At 34.5% G+C, this 20460-nt stretch overlaps 1 protein-coding gene across 1 annotated transcript in view; it reads left to right on the plus strand.

Annotated features, from left to right (window-relative positions):
• Positions 1-9728, plus strand: part of TNKS2 (tankyrase 2) — a 59420-nt gene extending 49692 nt beyond the window's left edge. The window contains exons 23-27 of the mRNA XM_051981631.1: positions 523-597; positions 3747-3852; positions 5388-5574; positions 6853-7009; positions 7314-9728. Coding sequence (XP_051837591.1) covers positions 523-597; positions 3747-3852; positions 5388-5574; positions 6853-7009; positions 7314-7376 — 588 coding nt within the window. The 3' untranslated portion in view covers positions 7377-9728. The remainder of the gene's footprint in view (positions 1-522; positions 598-3746; positions 3853-5387; positions 5575-6852; positions 7010-7313) is intronic.
• Positions 9729-20460: the final 10732 nt, after the last annotated feature.

Here is a 20460-nt window from a genome sequence, read left to right on the forward strand (position 1 = left end):
AGTAGCTGTGACTAGACAATGGCCTAAAAATATCTTTCTAGATCTTAATTAACTAGAATCTTTGATTAACCTCCTTATTAAAATAGAATTAATTAGAGCAAAGAAGTCATTTGCTTCTGCTTTGGTTTATGTCACAAATGATACTGTTATTAAATTAAATCCACCTTTTACATCCTTATTCTAAGCCAAAAAACAGACCATCTTGAGAATATATCTAAAAGAAGTTTTCATGAAATTTTATATTCCAAAGACAAATAAAAAGGATTCATGCATTGTATTTGTAAAAGTCAGAAGTGATTTTTTTTTTTTAAATATCTTGCTAAATTTTTTAACTATGAGGAAATCTGTTAACTCCCTGATGGGCTGAGGGTTTTTTTTTTTCTGATTTGTAAAACAGGAATAATATAACATATACTACTTACTTCACAGAATAGTATAAGAGTACCATTTTATAAATTTATAAAGCACTAGAAGAATAATTTTTAATAATTTACATTAATCTTGAAATTCTGTTTTCTTTAGATGCAGAGTACAGTCCGAGAACACAGGGATGGAGGTCATGCTGGTGGAATCTTTAACAGATATAATATTCTTAAGGTATTTTTTTTATTAACTATGATGGTTAAAAGTTTCAGAGGTCTCCAAAATGAAAGCTTTGCTGTAATTCCATGATCTATTATCAGTCCTTAAGGTGAATCATACCCTTAACTCCCCCACAATAGTTAAGCATCGCTATACTACTTCTTTCACTCATCACTACTCATCGGTCCCCTACTCTCCCCCTTCCCTCTAGCTGTACCTGAAAATAAGCCCTGGGACTTTGAAGTGACTCAGGCACCTGCAGCATTTGTGCAGGTAAAATTCCAATCCTCTTCACTTCCTCTCCCCTCACACTCCTAAATCCTGGCCCTTTTTCCCCCTCCACCCTTCCCCCCTCCCATCGCTCATATCTTTGGTCAGTCCTGGCCTCCAGGATAGTGACTAGTGAGAGCCCCACTTCATCACAACAACCCACTTGTAATTTTTAGTGGAACAGAATAAGCAGGTATGAGTAGCTGGTAATCTCTGTCAGATCTCATCGCATTAACTTTCCCAAAAATTACTACATCCTTATGGTTATACAAAATCCTCATCTCCTCACTTTTCTTAACCTTGCTTATCCCGTCAGTTGCAAGAACTTGTCTTTTCAGTCTTCATGACATTACCTACTAATGTCCTCTTCATTCTGTTAGCACTCACCATCCCAGTTCAGGTCTTTACCTTCATCACATCTTTTCTCCCTTGGACTATTAATAGTGACTTCTTAATTAGGCTCCATGCCTCAAGTCATTCCCTCTCCAGTCCATCTTCACATAGCTGTTACTGATTTTCTTCAAGCATTGAACATGTTCTAACAGATCTATAATGATTAGAATATTAATTCTTTTATATAATTATAAATATGTGTACATATTTGGGAGGGGTAGTCAAATTTTTACTGTTGGAATTTAAGATTTAAAAAATTGGGGTTACCACTGGCTTGGTAGATGAGAGCTAACCAAACCTGAATTCAAATATCATCTGATACTTACTAGCTGGGTGGACTAGAAAAGGTACCTAACATCTCTGAGGCTGTTTATTCTTCTTTAAATTATATAGGGCCTACTTCACAACGTTGTTATGAAATATATATAAAGAACTTTGTAAATGTTAAAGCACTGTAGAATTATCCATTAATATTCTTCTACCCTCTTGGCTGTAATCAGCTTTCTCTTAAGAATATAAATTATATGCTTGGAGCAAACTAATAGGCTAATCAGCTCAACATTTTTATGCAGGGATAAAACCTCATAAGCTTTGAAATGGACTGCAAGCATTCTATCTTAACAACTCATTAATTTATCTAGAAACTTGTAATCAAATTGTTGGACTTTTTTGCCTCTACTTTTTCTTGAAGTAATGAGTCACTTTGCTTACTACTTCCCATCTAATGTCTCATATGCCATGTCTGTAAAGAAGTGAGATAGAATTCTAAAATGCCTCTCAAGTCAAATGGTCTATAATTTTCTTAAACATTGTCACTTGTGAAAATCAGTCATTGTTAACAGTCAATATTAACAGTCAATACTTTATCACTATGTCCTGATATATAGGACTCCTTTTACTGCACAGTAAGGGCAAGAGATCTTGGACTATTTATATTTTATTGCCTTTCTTTAAAATTTTTGGGATAGCAGGGTGGTCTAGTGTAAAGAACAATGGACTTGGACTTAAGAACAGGGGACTGTGTTGGACTGTACCTCAATTAGTATTTCTCAGGTACTAGTAGTCAGGGATATAGGCCTAAAGAATGAAGCAATCTACTGGAAAGAACTTTACAGACTAATGAAGAGAAGTGCATATATAACTATGTAACATAAATATGAAATTAATAAATACAAACATGTATTGAGTAATATAAAATAGTTTGGGAAGGAGAATATTAGAAGTTGCCAATAAATTGTACAAAATAAATAAGAAATAATTAACAGAAAGCACTGGAATTAAGACAAGTTGAGTATGATAAAATTTGAAAATATTCCTCAAAGTATGTGTAAGGAAAGTTCACTATAAAACAAAGCTTTCTATACATGCAAGTTTGTTGGAGTAGTGTTTGTGCATAGCATGGTCACTACATAGTCACTACAAATAATAAAAGTATTTGAATTAATATTTTCAGTTATTTATGGTCCTTCAAAAAATCATTCTTAAGCTTTATTTATCTTCATGCCCATGTTTTGTGCTCTTTGAAGTCCCTTGTGGCTTTTTGAGTAGTTTAATTAAAATAATCTATTCACACCAACTTTCATTTCACATTACCCCCTTGGCTTTTGAATTCCACCCAGCACCTGAAGACCAGCAGGGGGCTATAGCAGACTCAGAAAAGCAGTGAGGAAAACATCTTGCTTCTAGAAGTACTAAATCTTGAGAACACAGCTGGTAATATTCCCACTGGTTCCTTTCAACTACTTAGCCAGAAAGAAGAATGATAAAAAATATATTGATGGGATGGATAGTCCTTCCTTTTTAAGTGATAATTTTAAGTAATTCTAAAATGAAACTTTTAAGATATTTTTGATAAAAGTCCCAGAGATGCTTTTAGTTTCATAAAAAGGTAAAAATACCAGGCACTTTTAAGAGTGCTTTTATATATTACATATACATAAATGTTGGACTTTAAAGTATTTTGATGATATTTCTAACTCAGTGGGGAGGCAGGGGCTGTAAACTAGATCAGTTTGTCTTGTGAGTGTAATAGTCAAACTGACTCAAAATTTGTGTATTTATAATGGGGAAAGTGCTGAACTTTGAATTCAAAAGATCTGGAGTCATATCCCACTTCTGCTACTTAACTTGGTGGTCATGGGCAAGAGGCTCTGGGTCATTTTTCTCACATATAGTAAAGCAGTGCAAAGAATTGTGAGGATTAAAGTATTTAAATTATTTTGCAAAATGAAAGTATTCTATAAATGTCAATTATTATTAATATTTTTACTTCTTGACTAAGGTTTGGACTTTAGTTTTAAAATTCCTTACTTTCACTTACCATATTTAAGTAACACTGTTTTATTGTATATGTAATTTCTGTGACTTGAAATATTTTTAACTCAACTCTGGAGAAAATCACATTTGCCTTCCTTCTAATTAAAAAACATGTAAATGTCTGACAAAGATGAATAAGACTACCAGACAAACTAGAAACTTGAATTCTGGTTTAATTTTTGCAGATTCAAAAAGTTTGTAACAAAAAACTCTGGGAAAGATATACTCACCGAAGGAAAGAAGTTTCTGAAGAAAATCATAACCATGCAAATGAAAGAATGTTATTTCATGGTAAGATTCCTTGCTTTTCATTCTGAGAAAATTACTAGCTAGATAAGCCAAATGTTTTTAAAGATAATTTTATTTCCTTCTATTCTTAATGTAAATTCAATTTTAGCATCATTAATGTAAAAGTTGCATTTATTTTCATGTTCTTTGATTGTAGAATTTGTTTCTCAAGGATGCAAATGGTTTCTAATATTAACTTTGAATCATTTTCATTCTGATAAATAATTACATGGGTCTTATTCAGATGTGCACTTTGTAATGGTTATACCAAGGATGAATTCCAAAGTAGAATAAATGCAGTTGATGAAAATCTAGGCTGTTTTGTGTTTGTTTTGTTTTGGTTTGTTTTGGTTTGTTTTTGTTTTTGTTTTTTTTGGGGGGGGGTTAGTACAATATATTTTGTTTATTAGAATCTTTTGGGAAATGACAATATAATTCTCTTAATTGTGCTGACTCAGATAAAAGAAGAAATAGGAAAGTACCAAATCATCTTCAAGTTCAAATTCAAAAGTTCAGAACTAAGTGTAAGGGTTTAATAAGTAAGGGGAGACTCTCTACAGTTATCTTTCTTTAAATTAATGGCACAAGCCCAATTAACTCACATATGCATTACTTGTCCTTTCAATCTTAAATCAAAGGTGTCAAGTCCATATAAATGTAGTAGTCTGTGCAATCTTAGAGGTCTGCCTTAGAACTTGGATAGAGAAGAGAGGAAGGAGATTCACTGGTTTTCTTAAATTGGTCGGGAATAATTTCAGGAGATTGTAAGATTTTTCAATTCCTATACAAAACACAGTTTTTAAGTTATATTGCCCTAAACATAGAAGAAACATAAATCTAGAACTCAAAATGTTGCAGAGAGTTCTATAAATGAGCAAAGAAACCGAAAATCCAAATGGCATTTGATTCTCAAAACCTGGAGTCCTGAGTTTTCTACTACTAGATGTAATACCTAATAGAGAACTCAGGCAGAATAAATATTTATTGATTTGCTTTACTGATTATAATGAGTGATAGTTAAATGTAAAAATGTACACAAAGTCTTGGTTTTGCCTTATTAATACAAAGAAATGGCTAATTCTCTTCATCAGAAATTCTGCAAAGTAAAATCTACAGCATTTTCCTTGTCTCTCCATATGAACAGACACAGTTTGTTGATGAATCAATTAGCTGTGCAGCTGCTGTAGTCCTTCTGCCCACCCTATCACCCCACTCCTTGGCCCTGATCCAAGACTTATTACCTACTTCCCTTTGTCTCAGGACTTACATATATTGACCCTATGAAGCACATGAGAAAAATGCAGGAATAAGAAGGTAAAGAAATTGTCCCACATTTATAGTTAGACTTTGGATCTAGGATGGAAAGATGGAACAGAAAAAGAGAAACAATAAAAAAAAAAATTACGGCCTAAGAGAAAATATATATGTTACTTATTTTGCCATGGAGTCACAGAAAAGATTGATTGGATTCAGTAATACTAGAAAAATTAATTAGACTTGTGACTATGCCTTATTCATATCTAACAACTTTATTTTAGGTTCTCCATTTGTGAATGCAATTATTCATAAAGGTTTTGATGAACGACATGCCTATATAGGTGGAATGTTTGGAGCTGGAATTTACTTTGCTGAGAACTCTTCCAAAAGCAATCAGTATGTATATGGAATTGGAGGTGGTACCGGGTGTCCAGTTCACAAAGATAGATCTTGTTATATTTGCCACAGGTGAGTCATTTATTTATACCCATCTGCTTGGTTCTGTTTTAGAAGGCTATCCCAAAGAATAGTATTATGTAGTTTCTAGTATTAGAAAAAGTTTTCCAAGTTGAGTGTCTTGAATAACATTTATGTGGTTGACTTAATTAGAAATGGTGGAAGGGAGAATAATATTTAGATAACCATAAGAAAGACATTTGAGAATTCATCCCCTCTTCTTTTCCCTTCCTTCCCCCCATTGACTTAGACTAGTTAGAAGATATTTTCCTCTTTAAAAAAAAAAAGATTATTATATTAGCTATTTTAATGGGAGAAAAAATTCAAGCAATCTATTAGCATACAGAAAAATAACTGAGAACTTTTACTTAGCAAAATAAAAGTCAAAACAGTCCCAGAAGGAAAAAAAAAGAAACTTCATTAATAGAATTGTGGATTTTTTATTTTTTTGCTGAGGCAATTGGGGTTAAGTGTAATCACACAGCTAGGAATAGTTAAATGTCTGAGGCCAGATTTAAACTCAGGTCCTCCTGACTTCAGGGCTAGTGCTCTATCCACTGCGCTACCTAGCTGCCCCCAGAATCATAGAATTTAAAGCTTGAAAAAGGACCTTAGTGATCATCTAATTGTAAACCATTTATTTTAAAAATGAAGAAATTGTGAGGTTTAAAGTAAGCAGATCACCCAAGATCATATACATATCAGTCAGGACCTCTGACCCCAAATCTACTATTCTTTCTACTATACTAACAACCATTCTGTTTTGTGTGACTCAAATGATTAACATGTGCTTTCAGAACGTACTACTTCATGGAGTAGCAGAATGCATGTGATTCTTCAAGTAGAATTTATAAAGCATTAGTTGTAGGTAGGCTCCCAAGTGGAAAGCCTAATCTCTGAAAGCTATAACTGAAGTCAGAGGATCTGTAGTTTATACTAATGAAGGAGAAGAGAGAAGTTCATTGTGTAAAGAGAAAATAACTCTCTTATAGTCTTGTTCTATAAATTGGGCTTTTGCAGGTGGTGACAGGAATTTCATCTCTGAAAATTATTAAATTGTCTTCACTAATGCAAATAGAGCTAGGAAAAGTGACATTATTTGGGGGGAGGGTTTCTGTTTGCCATTTATGTTTGGAAGGTTGTCATTAATGCCTTACCTACCTCATGGAAATTGTCTTGACACTAAAATTAAATATAAGACATTCTTTAACAAGCACAAAATGTAATAAAAGTAGAAGGTACAAGACTTGTTCTTCTGAATTTTTTTTCTTTTCTTCCTTTCCAACATAGGCAGTTGCTATTTTGCCGAGTAACATTGGGGAAGTCTTTCCTGCAGTTCAGTGCCATGAAGATGGCTCATTCTCCACCCGGACACCATTCAGTCACAGGTCGGCCTAGTGTTAATGGCCTGGCATTAGCAGAATATGTCATTTATAGAGGAGAACAGGTAATATTTCTATATCATCTCTTCAGAAAGTAATTGATAAGTGGATTTTTTTATAGTTTATTATTAATAAGTCTTATTGAGAAGTCATGTTTTCTTAAGAATGTGATATTCTCTAAACTCTAATAAAATTGATTATAGCTATATTTAGTGAACTCATTTCATCATAGCAAAGTATGATTTTATGCTGTCTAATCCCTGTGACAGTGATGTCTCCAATAGGGTCAAAAATTTTGGTAAATATAATCTTGATATGTATAGAAGAAGAAATATGTTTTACTGCTAAATTGTTCTCTTTCTCTTTTAGGCTTATCCAGAGTATTTGATTACTTACCAGATTGTGAAGCCTGAAGCCATAGCTGAGGGATAGATAAATGAAGGGCTGTTTTGGTTTGGTTTTTATGAAGACAACTATGCTGAGCATAAATACGTCTGAGCAGCTGGTGACCTCTCAGTTTTACTCTTTGCTGAAAAATTCTGTTGGCCACAAATGTGGTATTTAAAAAAATGTGAATGACATTTAACATTCTGACTTGATAAAGCTTTAATAATGTACAGTGTTTTCTAAATACTTCCTGTTTTTCAGCACTTTAACAGATGCCATTCCAGGTAAAACTGGTTTATCTGTACTAAATTATAAACAGGTAACTTGAACCTTTTTACATTATGCATTGAATTTAGCAAAAACTGTGTAATATCCTCAACAGGAACTTGTCTTTCTAATACTGTGTTCTTTCAAACACAACATTTACACTGAATACAGTTCATTTGTAAAACTGTAAATAAGAGCTTTTGTACTAGCCTTGTATTTATTTACATTGCTTTGTAATATAAATCTACTGTTTCAGAATTGCAACCTTGTACAAAGTGTTTTTCAAATGTATTTCTCATCTGTATTTGATCTTGTACAATAGAGAGACTTTTTGCTCAATTCCAGAAGCTTTGTTGGCAAGATAAATGAGTTTATTAATAGTAATTTCAGTCAGATGGGGATGGTTTATTTGCCAGATTGTTTTTTTAATTATGGAAGTATCCAGAGAGGTTTTTGTTTATTGGTTACTTTGTGTATATCAAATACATATTCCAAAGAGCCATGGCTATGATAGGTACCAGTTTGCTAATGGGGTTTTTACCTTGGTTTCATGGTAGAATTTTTTTTACATCATTATGTGGAAATCAAGAGCAACTTGCTCATAATTTTTAGTGACTAAAATCTATCTATATAGTTACAGATTTTTTCTTTGATTGTAAATAGTGAGTTTCTGGAGGAATTTTTCCCTTGGGTGAATCCCAAAATTTTCTATGTACCTTGAGTCCGTTGGAAACCCCTTATTCATTTAGCAACTGTCTATTAAGTGCCTACTCTGTGCAGAATACTTTATTAGGCACCAGGAGAGATACAAAGCTAAGTAAGACTTTGTCTCTGTATGCATAGACCTTACAGTCTAGCAGGGTTCAATAAACATACAGTGTGATGGTATAGCAAATGACCACAAAATATATCTTAAGTGGTCATTAGAGTTTTAGTTTTGATATTTTGTTTGTTCTGTGTTTTTTAATTATCCTTTTTTTATCTGCCTCTCCATTATAATCATGGCAATCTATATGCAAACATGCATAACAAGTAAATTCTTTACAGGCCCCACAGTAGTCCCAGTTCTCTGCTATCATTTCTGTCATAAATGCAGTGAAACTGGAACTTCTGCTTCCCATACAACTCTACTGGGAAGAGCAGCTGCCTGATTGGAACCAAACTTAAGCAGAGTAAAGCCCAGGTTAACGTGGTCTTCCTTCATGTTGGCAGCTACCGAAGAGAATAATGGATCATCTAGCTATTGAAGCATGCTCAATAATCTTGGTACAGAAGTGTTGCATTTCATTGTGTGCCCATCTTCAGTCATTTTAAAAATCTTTCTCTTCCTCAGATAGCAAAGAAGAAAGTTTGCCCATTAAAGGTGTTTGCTTCTGGAGGGCACTTCTGATTAGGTTTTGTTTTTTTTTTATCCTCTATACCAGTTTACCTTGGTTCTATATTAATTTCTGAATTCATTGTTTGCTGTGAATTATTGTAAATAGTTATAGAAAATCATGGTAGCTGTCCTGAGAAAAATGGAGTCCAGGGGTGTTTTTTAATTGCTAGATATTATTGGCTTTATTTAAGAAGGCAACTTGTGATTTTGAAGTATTTTTAGATGGCACTCTAATAATTGCAGATATAATCCTAAAATTACTCTTTTGAATATCAGTAAGTGTGCCAATTTTGTATAGTCTTTCAAGATCAGAAAGAGATGTTGCTACCAATCCCTCCCAATTTTCTGATTAGATATATTGAGATGAGTTAAAGAGGCTTATATTTAGGTACTTTTTCTGCCAACATTTGTCCCATATTACTCACCCTGAGTGATTCTGGAATTGATTGTCATGCCAGGTTTACAATAATGTTGTATTACTTAATTCTGATATGTCATTTCCCATGAATAATTGTATCTTGTTCAGTATTTTAGCATGGAAACATTTTTTCAAATAGTTTTTATTTTAGATTTATGCATGACATGCCTTATGTTCTGAAAGTGGAATTTTATCATTGTTGGGTGACTCTTTTTGAGGTGAATTTGAACCTCTTGTGCAGTTAGTGCTACCTAACTCATCCTAAGGTGTTTTACATGTACTGTCTCACATTCCGTACCCCATTTAACATGAAATAAACAATTTTGTTCACTGATTGGTTGGTTGATTTATTTGAGTAATTGTCAGAATGATATAAATGTATCAAATTGTGTTCTTAAAAATAGATGATGATTAAAATAAATTATACTTTCAGAGTAATATAGCATAGTTCTAAATATATCAGAAAGGGAATGAAACATCCCAAAATTTTGGGAGGACCTGTAGGGAGTTGGAAGGAAACTTGGAGACCATTGAGTCTTCATTTTGCAGACAAAGAAATTGAACCCAAGAGAGGTTCATTAATTTGACTAAAACATACAGCAGTTAGCAAGGCCAATATTTGAATCTCTTTCCTACCACTATAAATCCAGGACTCTTTCTTACAAGCTAAAATGATAGAATGTTAAATATTTTAATCACACCAATTCAGTTACACTCAGGAAAATAGTATAAATAGGAGGCCTACGCTCAAATCCTTCTTCTGTATATTAGTTGTTTTCTCTTGGGAGCTAAACCTCTGCATCACAATTTCTTCATCTGCAAAAAACATTCTACCCCCTACATCACAAAATTGGTGTGAAGAAAAAGATTTTCACACTTAAGTACTGGACAGATTTGAAACAGATCAAGCAACACAACAGTAAATCTCAGAATTTATATGTAGAAGCTAAATAAAACCCCATCCTTATACAGTTATATTGTTGTATTTCGTGTCAAAATAAAAAAAAAAATCTTTATTCTTGGTGCAAACAATTGATCATACACACACACATATATATGACTAAATTAATTGCCAAGCAAAAATCATAATTGGCATTGTTTCATTTTTCCTTAATAAGGCTTGTCAGATAATCTTTCTAATTGTTTCAAAGACTTTCATAAATGACTATATTCAAAATAATATTGATAAAGATCTGTACCTTCTAACCACACTTGTAATGTTCAGATTAGCTTTCTGGAAGTCCTCTGGATGGGCCTTGTTCTCAACAAGATAGTCACCAGGAGAATGGACAGGAATAGAGTCCAAAGTCTTTATTCTTGAGTCTCAAATCTGAGATTGAGTTGGAGCACACTTGCTTTCACACTCTCCTTCACTCAGTCTCTTCTCCACAGTCTGGCTGACTCTAGTTGACTCACTCTTGATCTTAGTGGAGGAGTGCAGGAGGCAGGAGAGCCACCAGGATCGTCAAAGATAGAATGTCCCATTTCTAGTCCTTCTCAGCCCTTATATGCCCTATTACAATTACATCATTATAGCATACTGATTATGTGTGAACTAGAGAACCATCATCTCATCAATTCCACTGATTTAACACCCTGTTGTAAATATCCTTGTTTCAAGTATACTTCTCCAAAGTTCCGGCCCTCTACACACACATCTTTATAACAGGAGAATACCAAGTAGTTTTCTAAATATAGACAAATCTGCTGGTATAAAACCTGAATGTAGCTTTTAATAAGTGCTTTTTTCATTTTTATATTTTATGGTGAAATTTATAACTGGAGATTGGATCCCAAAAGTAGTTCTTTATGGATGTAGGTCACCTAGATCTTCAGTGGACTATACAAAGACTACCGTTTGACGTCCAACTTTTCTATCAGGACTTGGATGAAAGCATAGATAGCATGATTCTTAAAATTATAACAAAAATTTTGTATGTAAAGCAGATGACTGGTTAGAATCCACGGCCTAATATAATGATAAACATTTAACAAGGACTAAATATAAAGCCCTACAATTAGGTCCAAAGTATCACCTGCACAAGTACAATATGGGAGATAGCCAAACACAAAGAAAAATAACTTAGTCTTTATGACTAAAAGTTTAGTATGAGTTAATGATGTAATAGTGAAAAAAATACTATCTTAGATACTTTAAGAGAGGTGATAACTTCATTATGCTCTACTTCTTATTAGACCCCACCTAATTCTTGTGTTCAGTTTAGGATGCCATGTTTTTATGTCCACAAAAGAGTTGGAATGTTAGATACCAATTGATAGATGAATTGGATAGATGGATTTATTAGTTGAAGATGAGACATAAGAGCTGTCTTCAAGCAAAGAGTTATGGGGAAGTTTGTACTGCTTTACCTCCAGAGGGCAGTTAGGGAATTTTAAGGGCAAATTAAAGCTTGATGGAAGCAAACTTTATAACAAAATAGCTTTTTCAAAATGGAATAAATTGTCTTGAAATATAGCAAGCTACCATTTTCTATAAAAAGGTCCTCAAGCAGAAGCCATCAAGCATGTTGTAGAAGAGATTCCTGTGAAGGTACAAGTTCAATTCCAGTTTCTCAAAGTTGAAAGAAACTTTGGAAATAATCTAAGCTAACCCATACCTTTATCAGATCCAAGAAATAGTCACCTTTAAGTACTCACCCAGTTCTTCCAATAAGCCCCTATATGGCCTGGCCTCCAGGACCCTCACCCACTTGGTCATCCTTTGTATAGACTAGGTAACTGAGCTGCCAAACATTCAAACTCTACTGCAGAAAATGCAGTATTGATGTCTGGCCACATTCAAATGCCAAAAAGACTGCCTTACACAGAACTCATACAAGGAACTCACATGGCGGTCAGAAAAAGCAATACGGGGATACTCTCAAAGTCTCTGAAGAACTCTGGAACTGATTAGTAGATGCTGACACAAGATCATCCAACGTGGTGTGCCCATCAAAGAAGCTGCTGACTCATATGTGCAAAGCAGAATTGAAGTAGGTCAAAAGAAACATGATATATTTAGAACTGTACTATTAACTGCAGTGTCCTGCAAAATCTCTTGTTGTTCAGGTTCCAACACCAAGCCTTCACCCAATTTGCATCATGAATACCTGAAAATGAGTTAGAAAATGTAGACAAATCTCAATCAAGCAAGTCTGGATTTTCAAATTTACCCTAAGTAAAACTAGCTGCTTCTAAAACAAGTTGAAAAGTTTAAATTTTTTTTAAAATGGTGAAATAAAAAGAAATAGCTAGGGAGGCAAAGGAACCAAATCTTTGTTCTTACTGCATACTGATAGAGCAAGTCACTTACCTCCTGGCCCTTCTGTGAAATGGAGAGGAATGGGGAAAAGGGGTTAAACTGAGGGTCTTTAAGGTCTTTTCCAACGTTTATGTTCTAGAATTAAGTTTGTAGAAAATGATTTGTTGGTTTGTTTTTTGGACCTCTGATCTTATCCATGTAAAGAATCCCAGTGGGGAATCTTCATCCTATACAAGCTTAAATTCCTTCAAGAATCTCTCCTAACCTTTCCTCCCCTAATCTGTCTTCATCTTACCCCAAAGAAGCTAAGAACTTGGGGGAGTAGGGAGGAGAGTTCCAAAATCACTTAAGCAACTACTTTTTCCAGACTCCCCCCTCCTGGATTTTATGTGTGATGGTGTTTGTATTTAAAATTTATAATCAGAATGCATTTCAAATACATTTTAAAGACTCAACTTCTAGACTAGGCTATAATCAGAAGTTGAGGCTGTGCCATTATTATTTCAACCCATGTACATATGAGAGAGGCCAATGTAAATCACTCATGGCAAATGAAAAAGCTTGACTAACTAGTAAAGAAAGTGTTTACGCTCTTCCCCTGGAAGGAAGTCAGAATTCATCTGGGCAGAAATAATATAGCTGAAGTTCACTAGATTTTAATATAAAAAGGCTAGCTCTGTCATCCAAAAAGAACTATGCTCAAATTTGTATTTATAGGCAGGGACTCAATAAACTAATCCTTCAGGAGTCGGGGTGGGTGGGGTGATTGTTTCGAAGCAAGATCGGTCCATCAGCATGGGAAGACCGGCAAATGAATGTGAAATCCATCGCTCAGCCTACAGAATGCAGCCCAGGGGAGACCACCAGTTCAGATAATTCAGACATTCCCATTGCCCACTGTTTTGTTCTATTGTATCCAAATGTGAGAAGCCTCTCTGGAGCCCCACAGTACAAAGCTCTTTATTAGTCTTTACTGAGGCATAAGCCAAGGTTCCTAGACTGGGACTGCCAGCCTGACAGAGGGCCGGCTTCGTGGCATCTGGCAGCCTGGCTGTGGAGAGGGTAGATTTATGAGCTGTGAAAGATGGTCAAATTAACATCCTCTGCATTCTTGATAGGATTAGGGCTTTGGAGCCATGCAGGCATTTGCATATTGCCCTGACTTACCACATTTGTATTGTAGCTTCACAGCTCTTGTTGCCTTACTGGGGACTGGGGGGAGAGGAGCGAAGATTGTCCATTTTTTTTTCCATATTGGTGGCAAAAATAATAAAGTGTCATTATTCTCTCACCAATAATGTCATCTTCCATTTTATGATTTCTAATGAAAATTTTGCGTCTAAAGGACAGCAGTGAAGGCTTAGATGAGGCTCCCTTCAGTAGAAGGCATCCTACAATAGCCCCAGAAAAGAATCTAGCAGGGAGGGAAGAGCTGTTGTATTTAGACAAATCTTAATTGTGGGACATATTAATGAACCTTTTTTTTTTTTCAGGGAAATAAAAAATCCTCAGTTGAGAATAAGCAAAAAGATTTCTGGGCCAGAGAGGCTCCATAAACAAGGAATTCTTGTTTCATTCAAAAATGATTGAATGAATGGTTGAGGTAGGCAAGCAAATGAAATGCCTCAGGAGATGCAAAGTTGATAAAGATGCTGTGACATCTTGCTCTAAAAGAATTAAAACTTGGTGGGGTGAAAAGAAACCTAATAAACTAATAAATAAATAAACCCTCCTGAATTCTAAGCACAAAGGATGTTTATAATTAAAATCTCTAGTCAGACTGCCTTCAAGGAGTTCATAGTTTAGAACCACAAAAACAAGCTGAAAAGGGGTGAGGGAAGCAGAAGAGTCCCAAGTGCAAGGGACATGATAAATTCCATAGGAGTGCATAGGTACATAGAAAATCTGAAATGAGTTCTGGGAGGAGGTTTGTTGTGAGACTCAAATGAGATAATGCATATTCAGTGCTTCAAAAACTTAAAGCACTATGTAAATGCTAGATATTATCATTAGCTATTATAGTCCCAGATCTACCATTAATTTATCTATGACTTTGATCAGGGCCTTTCATTTCTATGGCTTTCATCACTGTCCAGTTCTTGGAAAACAAACAAACCATCACCAGGTCCAAACTGAAGCCTTTCCAAGCTCACCTTCATGCAATGACAACACTTCAAAGGAGGCCGTTAGTGGAACCAAACTCAAAAATTCCAAATCCTCAAATCCCCTTTCTCACCACTACCCTATTCTTCCAATCATGAGCCTGCGAGTGCACTTGCTAATATCATTGGTTTAACAAATATGAAATGACTCCTTTGTGTTTTTGTGAGTCCAACACAGCACAGAAGTTCATTTTCTATTTCTGTATAATTGAGACCCAAAAATAATTTATTATCCTTTAGTAGGCTTTGAGATATATATTAGTCTACAATTAAATCCTACTTTTTATGTCAGAAGTGAGAATCAAAATGTTCACACATTTAAAATTCTAATTAATAGGAATTCTTAATTTGGAGTCTATGAATTTTTTTAATATTTTTATAACTATTTTAATGTACAAGTTATCCCTTCTACATCTCAACTTTCCATCACAATTTTAACATTCATAAGATGCAAGAAATTAAGTAGGAATTTTTGGGAAGTTTTATGAAAGCCACATGTAATACTCAAAAGCCAGCAAAGGATATAGAGCCTATGACTTAACCCAAATTGTATAATAAGTTATTTTAAATATCTATTTTTCTCTGGTACTAAGGCAAGGCCAAAAAACTTTATGACAATTATAATTTGTTTGCTTTGTAATCTTATGTATTTTTATGCATTTAAAAACTTTATTTTAAGAAGGTGATCTATAGGCATCATCAGACTGATGAAAAGGTCCATAATACAAAAAAAGTTTAAGAACCTCTTTTCTAGAAGTTTTAGACATTTCCCCTATTCATTGGGGAAAAAATTGGATATTTTCATTTTCAAATTTCAAAATGAAAGTTTATTTTGCAATGAAATATTAATGATTTTGCATTTGGGATTTATATTTTTCAAATGTACTTTGGCATCTGAGAACTATCTCTGTATTGTCTGAAAGGCCCTTTTCCCACTGCTAAATTGACAGGTTTCCCTACCTTTGTTCTTTGAAAAAGCAGAACTATCTCATATTACAATGCCTAAAGGTTGTCCTTAGACCCATTATTGATTTCATTATTATGAGCACATTTTTGTCAAATCAAATCCAGGGGCAACTGCTTTGTTCTGAAAGGCATTCAGAGCAAGAGGTTAGACAGGATTATCCCCAAACATTGGAGCTCAAAAAGGTCAGTCAAATTGAAGTAATACCTTATTATATGAGTTTCAACCTACTTGGACACCCTGTCTCTTGAACTCTTACCTGAATTTAGACGGTATTTTCCTGTTTTTTCCCTTTAATAAAGCTACCTCTGCCACATTGCTGAGAAACATTTTTAGAGTTTAGATTTCTATCTCTGAGCCCTGATTTCTGGCTTTCCTCTCTTTATTAGCTGCTCTTACAATGGACCCAATTGTCTCAATCAACTCACCTCTTGTTTCTGGATCTTCACTATTTGGGATTTTACTACTATAGATTGCCCTACCCAAAGTAGGATGACCTTGAAGCTGCGCCATGTTCCAAGCTCAACTGCTTCTTTTGGGGTCCAAAAAACAGTCCTAGCCCATGATAGAATTGGAAAATGAGGTGACTGGAAGAAAGGGAAAATCTACATTTGGGGTGTCATATAAATGAAATCAATTTCAGTAAAAGGTCTACATTACAAACCAGTTCAGGAGACTTTTGTTTTTGTTTTTTCAAATGAATTCATAGAATTATAGATTATCCAAGCTAGAAGGCACCTTGGAGATCATTTGGTTCAAACTCATTTTACAAATAAGAAAACTAATTGAGTCTACCATACATTGTCGAAATTGTTAATAATCACAAATATTATTTTAACCATTTATTTTTCAATAAAATAGCTTTGGAGTTTAATAAAATTTCTTTCAAGTCAAATTGCCTAAAGACTTAGCATATATAGTGTATTCTATATTGTAATTCCACTCAGTTTGACACACATATATTAAGTGCCTACTAAATCAAAGTCTTTACTTATGGTATCAGGATTACATCAATACAATAAAGATCAAGCTCTGATCTCCAGAAAATTATATTCTAATAACTATGATATTATGTCATGTGAATTATAGATGGTATGTGTATTAAAGAGAGAGCTTACTTCAAAGCCTGGAAAACTTGGTTTCAAATCCTATCTACCCCACTCCCACGCCAACCTATCCTAATTAATGCTACCAAAGTAATTTTCTTTTTTTAATACTACTTTTATTAGTAATTTTCCTAAAACACTGATTCTCCTATTTAGCCAACTTCAACAATTTCCTATTGCCTGAAGGATAAAATAGTTCTGTGTAGCTTTTAAAGCTATATTATATTCTATACAACCTGAGATATCTGAGATATCTGAGGCCTATCTATCTTCCCAGGCTTATTGTCTCCTCAAATCCAACCAAATTGACTTTTTTTGCTCCTCACATATAACACTCTATTTCTCCTCTGTTCCTTTGCACTGGTCCTATCATATGCCTAGAAGATTCTTTCAGCTCTCCTTCTGCCTCCTAGAGTCCCTTTCTCTTTAAGATGAAACTTAAGTACCCTTTAGTATCAAGCCATTCCTAATCTCCTCAGCTGCTAATGTCCTCCTGCACAAAACTACCTTTTAATTAACATTCCTTATTCATATGCTTTTATTAACTTTATATTCACACTGAGTATATTTTTATATGGAATCTATTTCCTCTTTAGAATGTTCCTTGCAAAGAAGAGGTTATTTAATTCTTTGTACTTTCATCCTCAGTGTCTGGCACCTAATAAGCATTTCATAAATACTTGCTGATTGATTGACAAGAACCAAGTAGTCTAAATGAGAATAGAGAGGAGGAACAGGATGGGATCTTTCAAGTGATTGTATATGAGAAATTGGAGAGGAAGAACAAAAATGACTTAGAAGTTTCAGGCTGCCCTAGGTGATAAGTGCAATCAAAAGAAATAATGAAGCTCAGATAGGGATAAGTTTTCGGTAGAGAGAGAGGAAGGAGAAAACTTTATTATTTTGATTATGCAAAATGTTGAATTTTAGGTATCACAGGGACATCCAAACAGTGAGGTCCAATATATAGCATATATATATTCCCTCACAGGAATTTTATAAATAAGAAAATGTTGAGAATCTCAAATAGCTGTCATTAGGATTTCCGATTTTAAAATTGTGTATTTACTCAGATATATAAATAAGAAGGTATAGTCTTTCTATATACTGCAGCTTAGGACAAACTTTAAAAGAAAATGATAAGTATCTAATGGTAGAACTTTAGGAGCAGAGACATAACTAGCAATTGTGACACTTGGAGAAAGTACCACAAATCGTTTCAAGATCTGAGTGTTGAAGACAGGAGTAGGGAAGAAAATGCAAAACCCTACCCCATTGAGAAACCCTCAGGACCCTAGCATAAGGTCACTGCTGGAGAAGCCACCAAATTAGGGGAGAAGGAGAGCTAAGCAGAAAAGGAACACACTCCTGATAATTTCTAGTTATAACTCATTATTAATTAGATGTTAAGCTTTATTGTTTCCACATTGCTAAATGATTACAGGTACAGTCCATATCTTCCAAATTCAACATTCTAGGACAAAACCTTGGTTCTCTCTCTCCCACCCCATTATGACAGCGATCAGAAAACTGACCACCTCCTAATCAGATAAGGTAGGAAGATTAGATAGATGACATCAGGAAACTAGACTTGTGAATAATAGGTTGTTTTATAGTCTCAGTCCAGCATGAACTAGCTGCATGATCATAAATCAATAACAGTTAACAAGCATTTATTAAGTACTTACTATATGCAGGACATTGTGCTAAATACTAGGGTTACGAAGAAAAGCAAAATTGTTGGTGGAATTGTGAACTGATCTAACCATTCTGGAAAGTAATTGAAAACTATGTCCAGAGAGCTATAAAGCTGTTCATATCCTTTGATCCAGCAATAATGCCACTGCTAGATCTGTATCCCAAGAGATTTTTAAAAAGAGAGGGAGGAGAAGGGTCTATTGGTGGACAAGTTGTGGAATATAAATGTAACTAAGAAATGATGAGTAGAAAAACCTGAAAAGATTAAAATGAGCTGATGCTGAGTGAAGTGAACAGAACAATTGTCTTGGACAATTCCAAGGGACTCATAAAATACTATCCACATCCAAAGAAAGAACTATGGAGGGAATGCAGCTCAAAGCATACTATTTTCACAGGATTTTGTTTTTCTTTTTCTTTCTCATGGTTTTCCTCTTTTGTTCTGAGTCTTTTGTCACAACATGACTAATGTGGAAATATGTTTAACACGGCTGTACATGTGTAATCTATATCAGATTGCTTGCTGTCTTGGGGGAGGAGAGAAGGAAGGAAGGGAGGGAGAAAAATTTGGACCTCAAAATCTTACAAAGATGAATGTGTTGAAAACTATTTTTGCAATGTAATTTTAAAAATTCAATTAAGTAAAAAGAAAAACCAAAGAAATAAAAAATATCAGTTCATGCCCTCAAGTAACTCACATCCTAATAGAGGACACATGCAAATGACTATATATACAAGATATATGCTGTGAAAATAGTAAATAATCCCAAAGTTGAGGGAGGACAGAGGTAAGAAAGCTGGGAAAAGTCTCTTACAGAAGATAAAATTAGAGGTGGATCTTGATGGAAGTCAGTTAACTAGCATTTGTTAATCACCAACTATGTGCCAGTCATTAATGCTAAGCACTGGATATACCAAACAATCAAAAAAGACGAAATATAATATAATATGATATTATATATGTAATATTATTATATTATATTTATTTAATAATATAAAATTTATTATAATTATATTAATATATAATAATATAATCCTTGCTCTCAAGAAGAGGTGAGAAAGAGCACTCCAGGGATGGAAATGAGCCACTAAATAAATAAATAAAGTAACTGAATTGGGAGACAGTGTCCCACAGCTAGAGAAAGGCTGTGTTCCTGAACAAAGACCATATAAAGAGGAAATAAATGTAGAATTGGAATGATGGTGGTTGTGAAAGATTTTAAATACCAGAGGATCTCATATTCATTTCTAAAAGAAATAGGAAATCATAGAAATTTATTGAGTAGTGGAGTCATACTAACAGGTTCAGAAAGGCATTTTGGCAGTTGAATTGAGGAGTGACTGAGCGGGTGTGGCACCCCCATGGAGCTGGAGATCCACCACGGCCCCTTAAGGAATGTACAGATGCTTAGACTCCAGTAACAAGGGTTATGCTGAAGAAGAGTTGAGAGCTGAGATTCAGGATGCTCTTGCTAAAAGAAATTATCCTCTATTTTGTCTATAAAATAATGAGCAATGGAATCATTCTTTTTTTTTTTTTCCTTCTTGCCTAGATATTTCTTTCTGGTGTTTTCCCTCTCTTAGATTTCAAACAACGAGCTGGGAATGGGGGAAGGAGGAAGGACGGAAAAAGAGGCTCCTCAAGACCTATCTCCCCGAAGCTTCTGATCATGTGCTTTACTAGCAAGTTCCTTTCCCTTTGTGGAGAGGTTGGGGATTAGGTGGAGAATGGGGTTTCATAATTTGCAAAGTCAAGGCTAAACTTACCTATAAAATGAATGCATATGTGAATAATGTCCATTGTACCACTTTCACAGTTTATACATTTCTTTCTCACTACATTGTTTTTTCAGATCCTGGCTAAAACCCTGTAG

This window comes from Antechinus flavipes, chromosome 2 (genome assembly GCF_016432865.1).
Source record: "Antechinus flavipes isolate AdamAnt ecotype Samford, QLD, Australia chromosome 2, AdamAnt_v2, whole genome shotgun sequence".
NCBI lineage: Eukaryota > Metazoa > Chordata > Mammalia > Dasyuromorphia > Dasyuridae > Antechinus > Antechinus flavipes.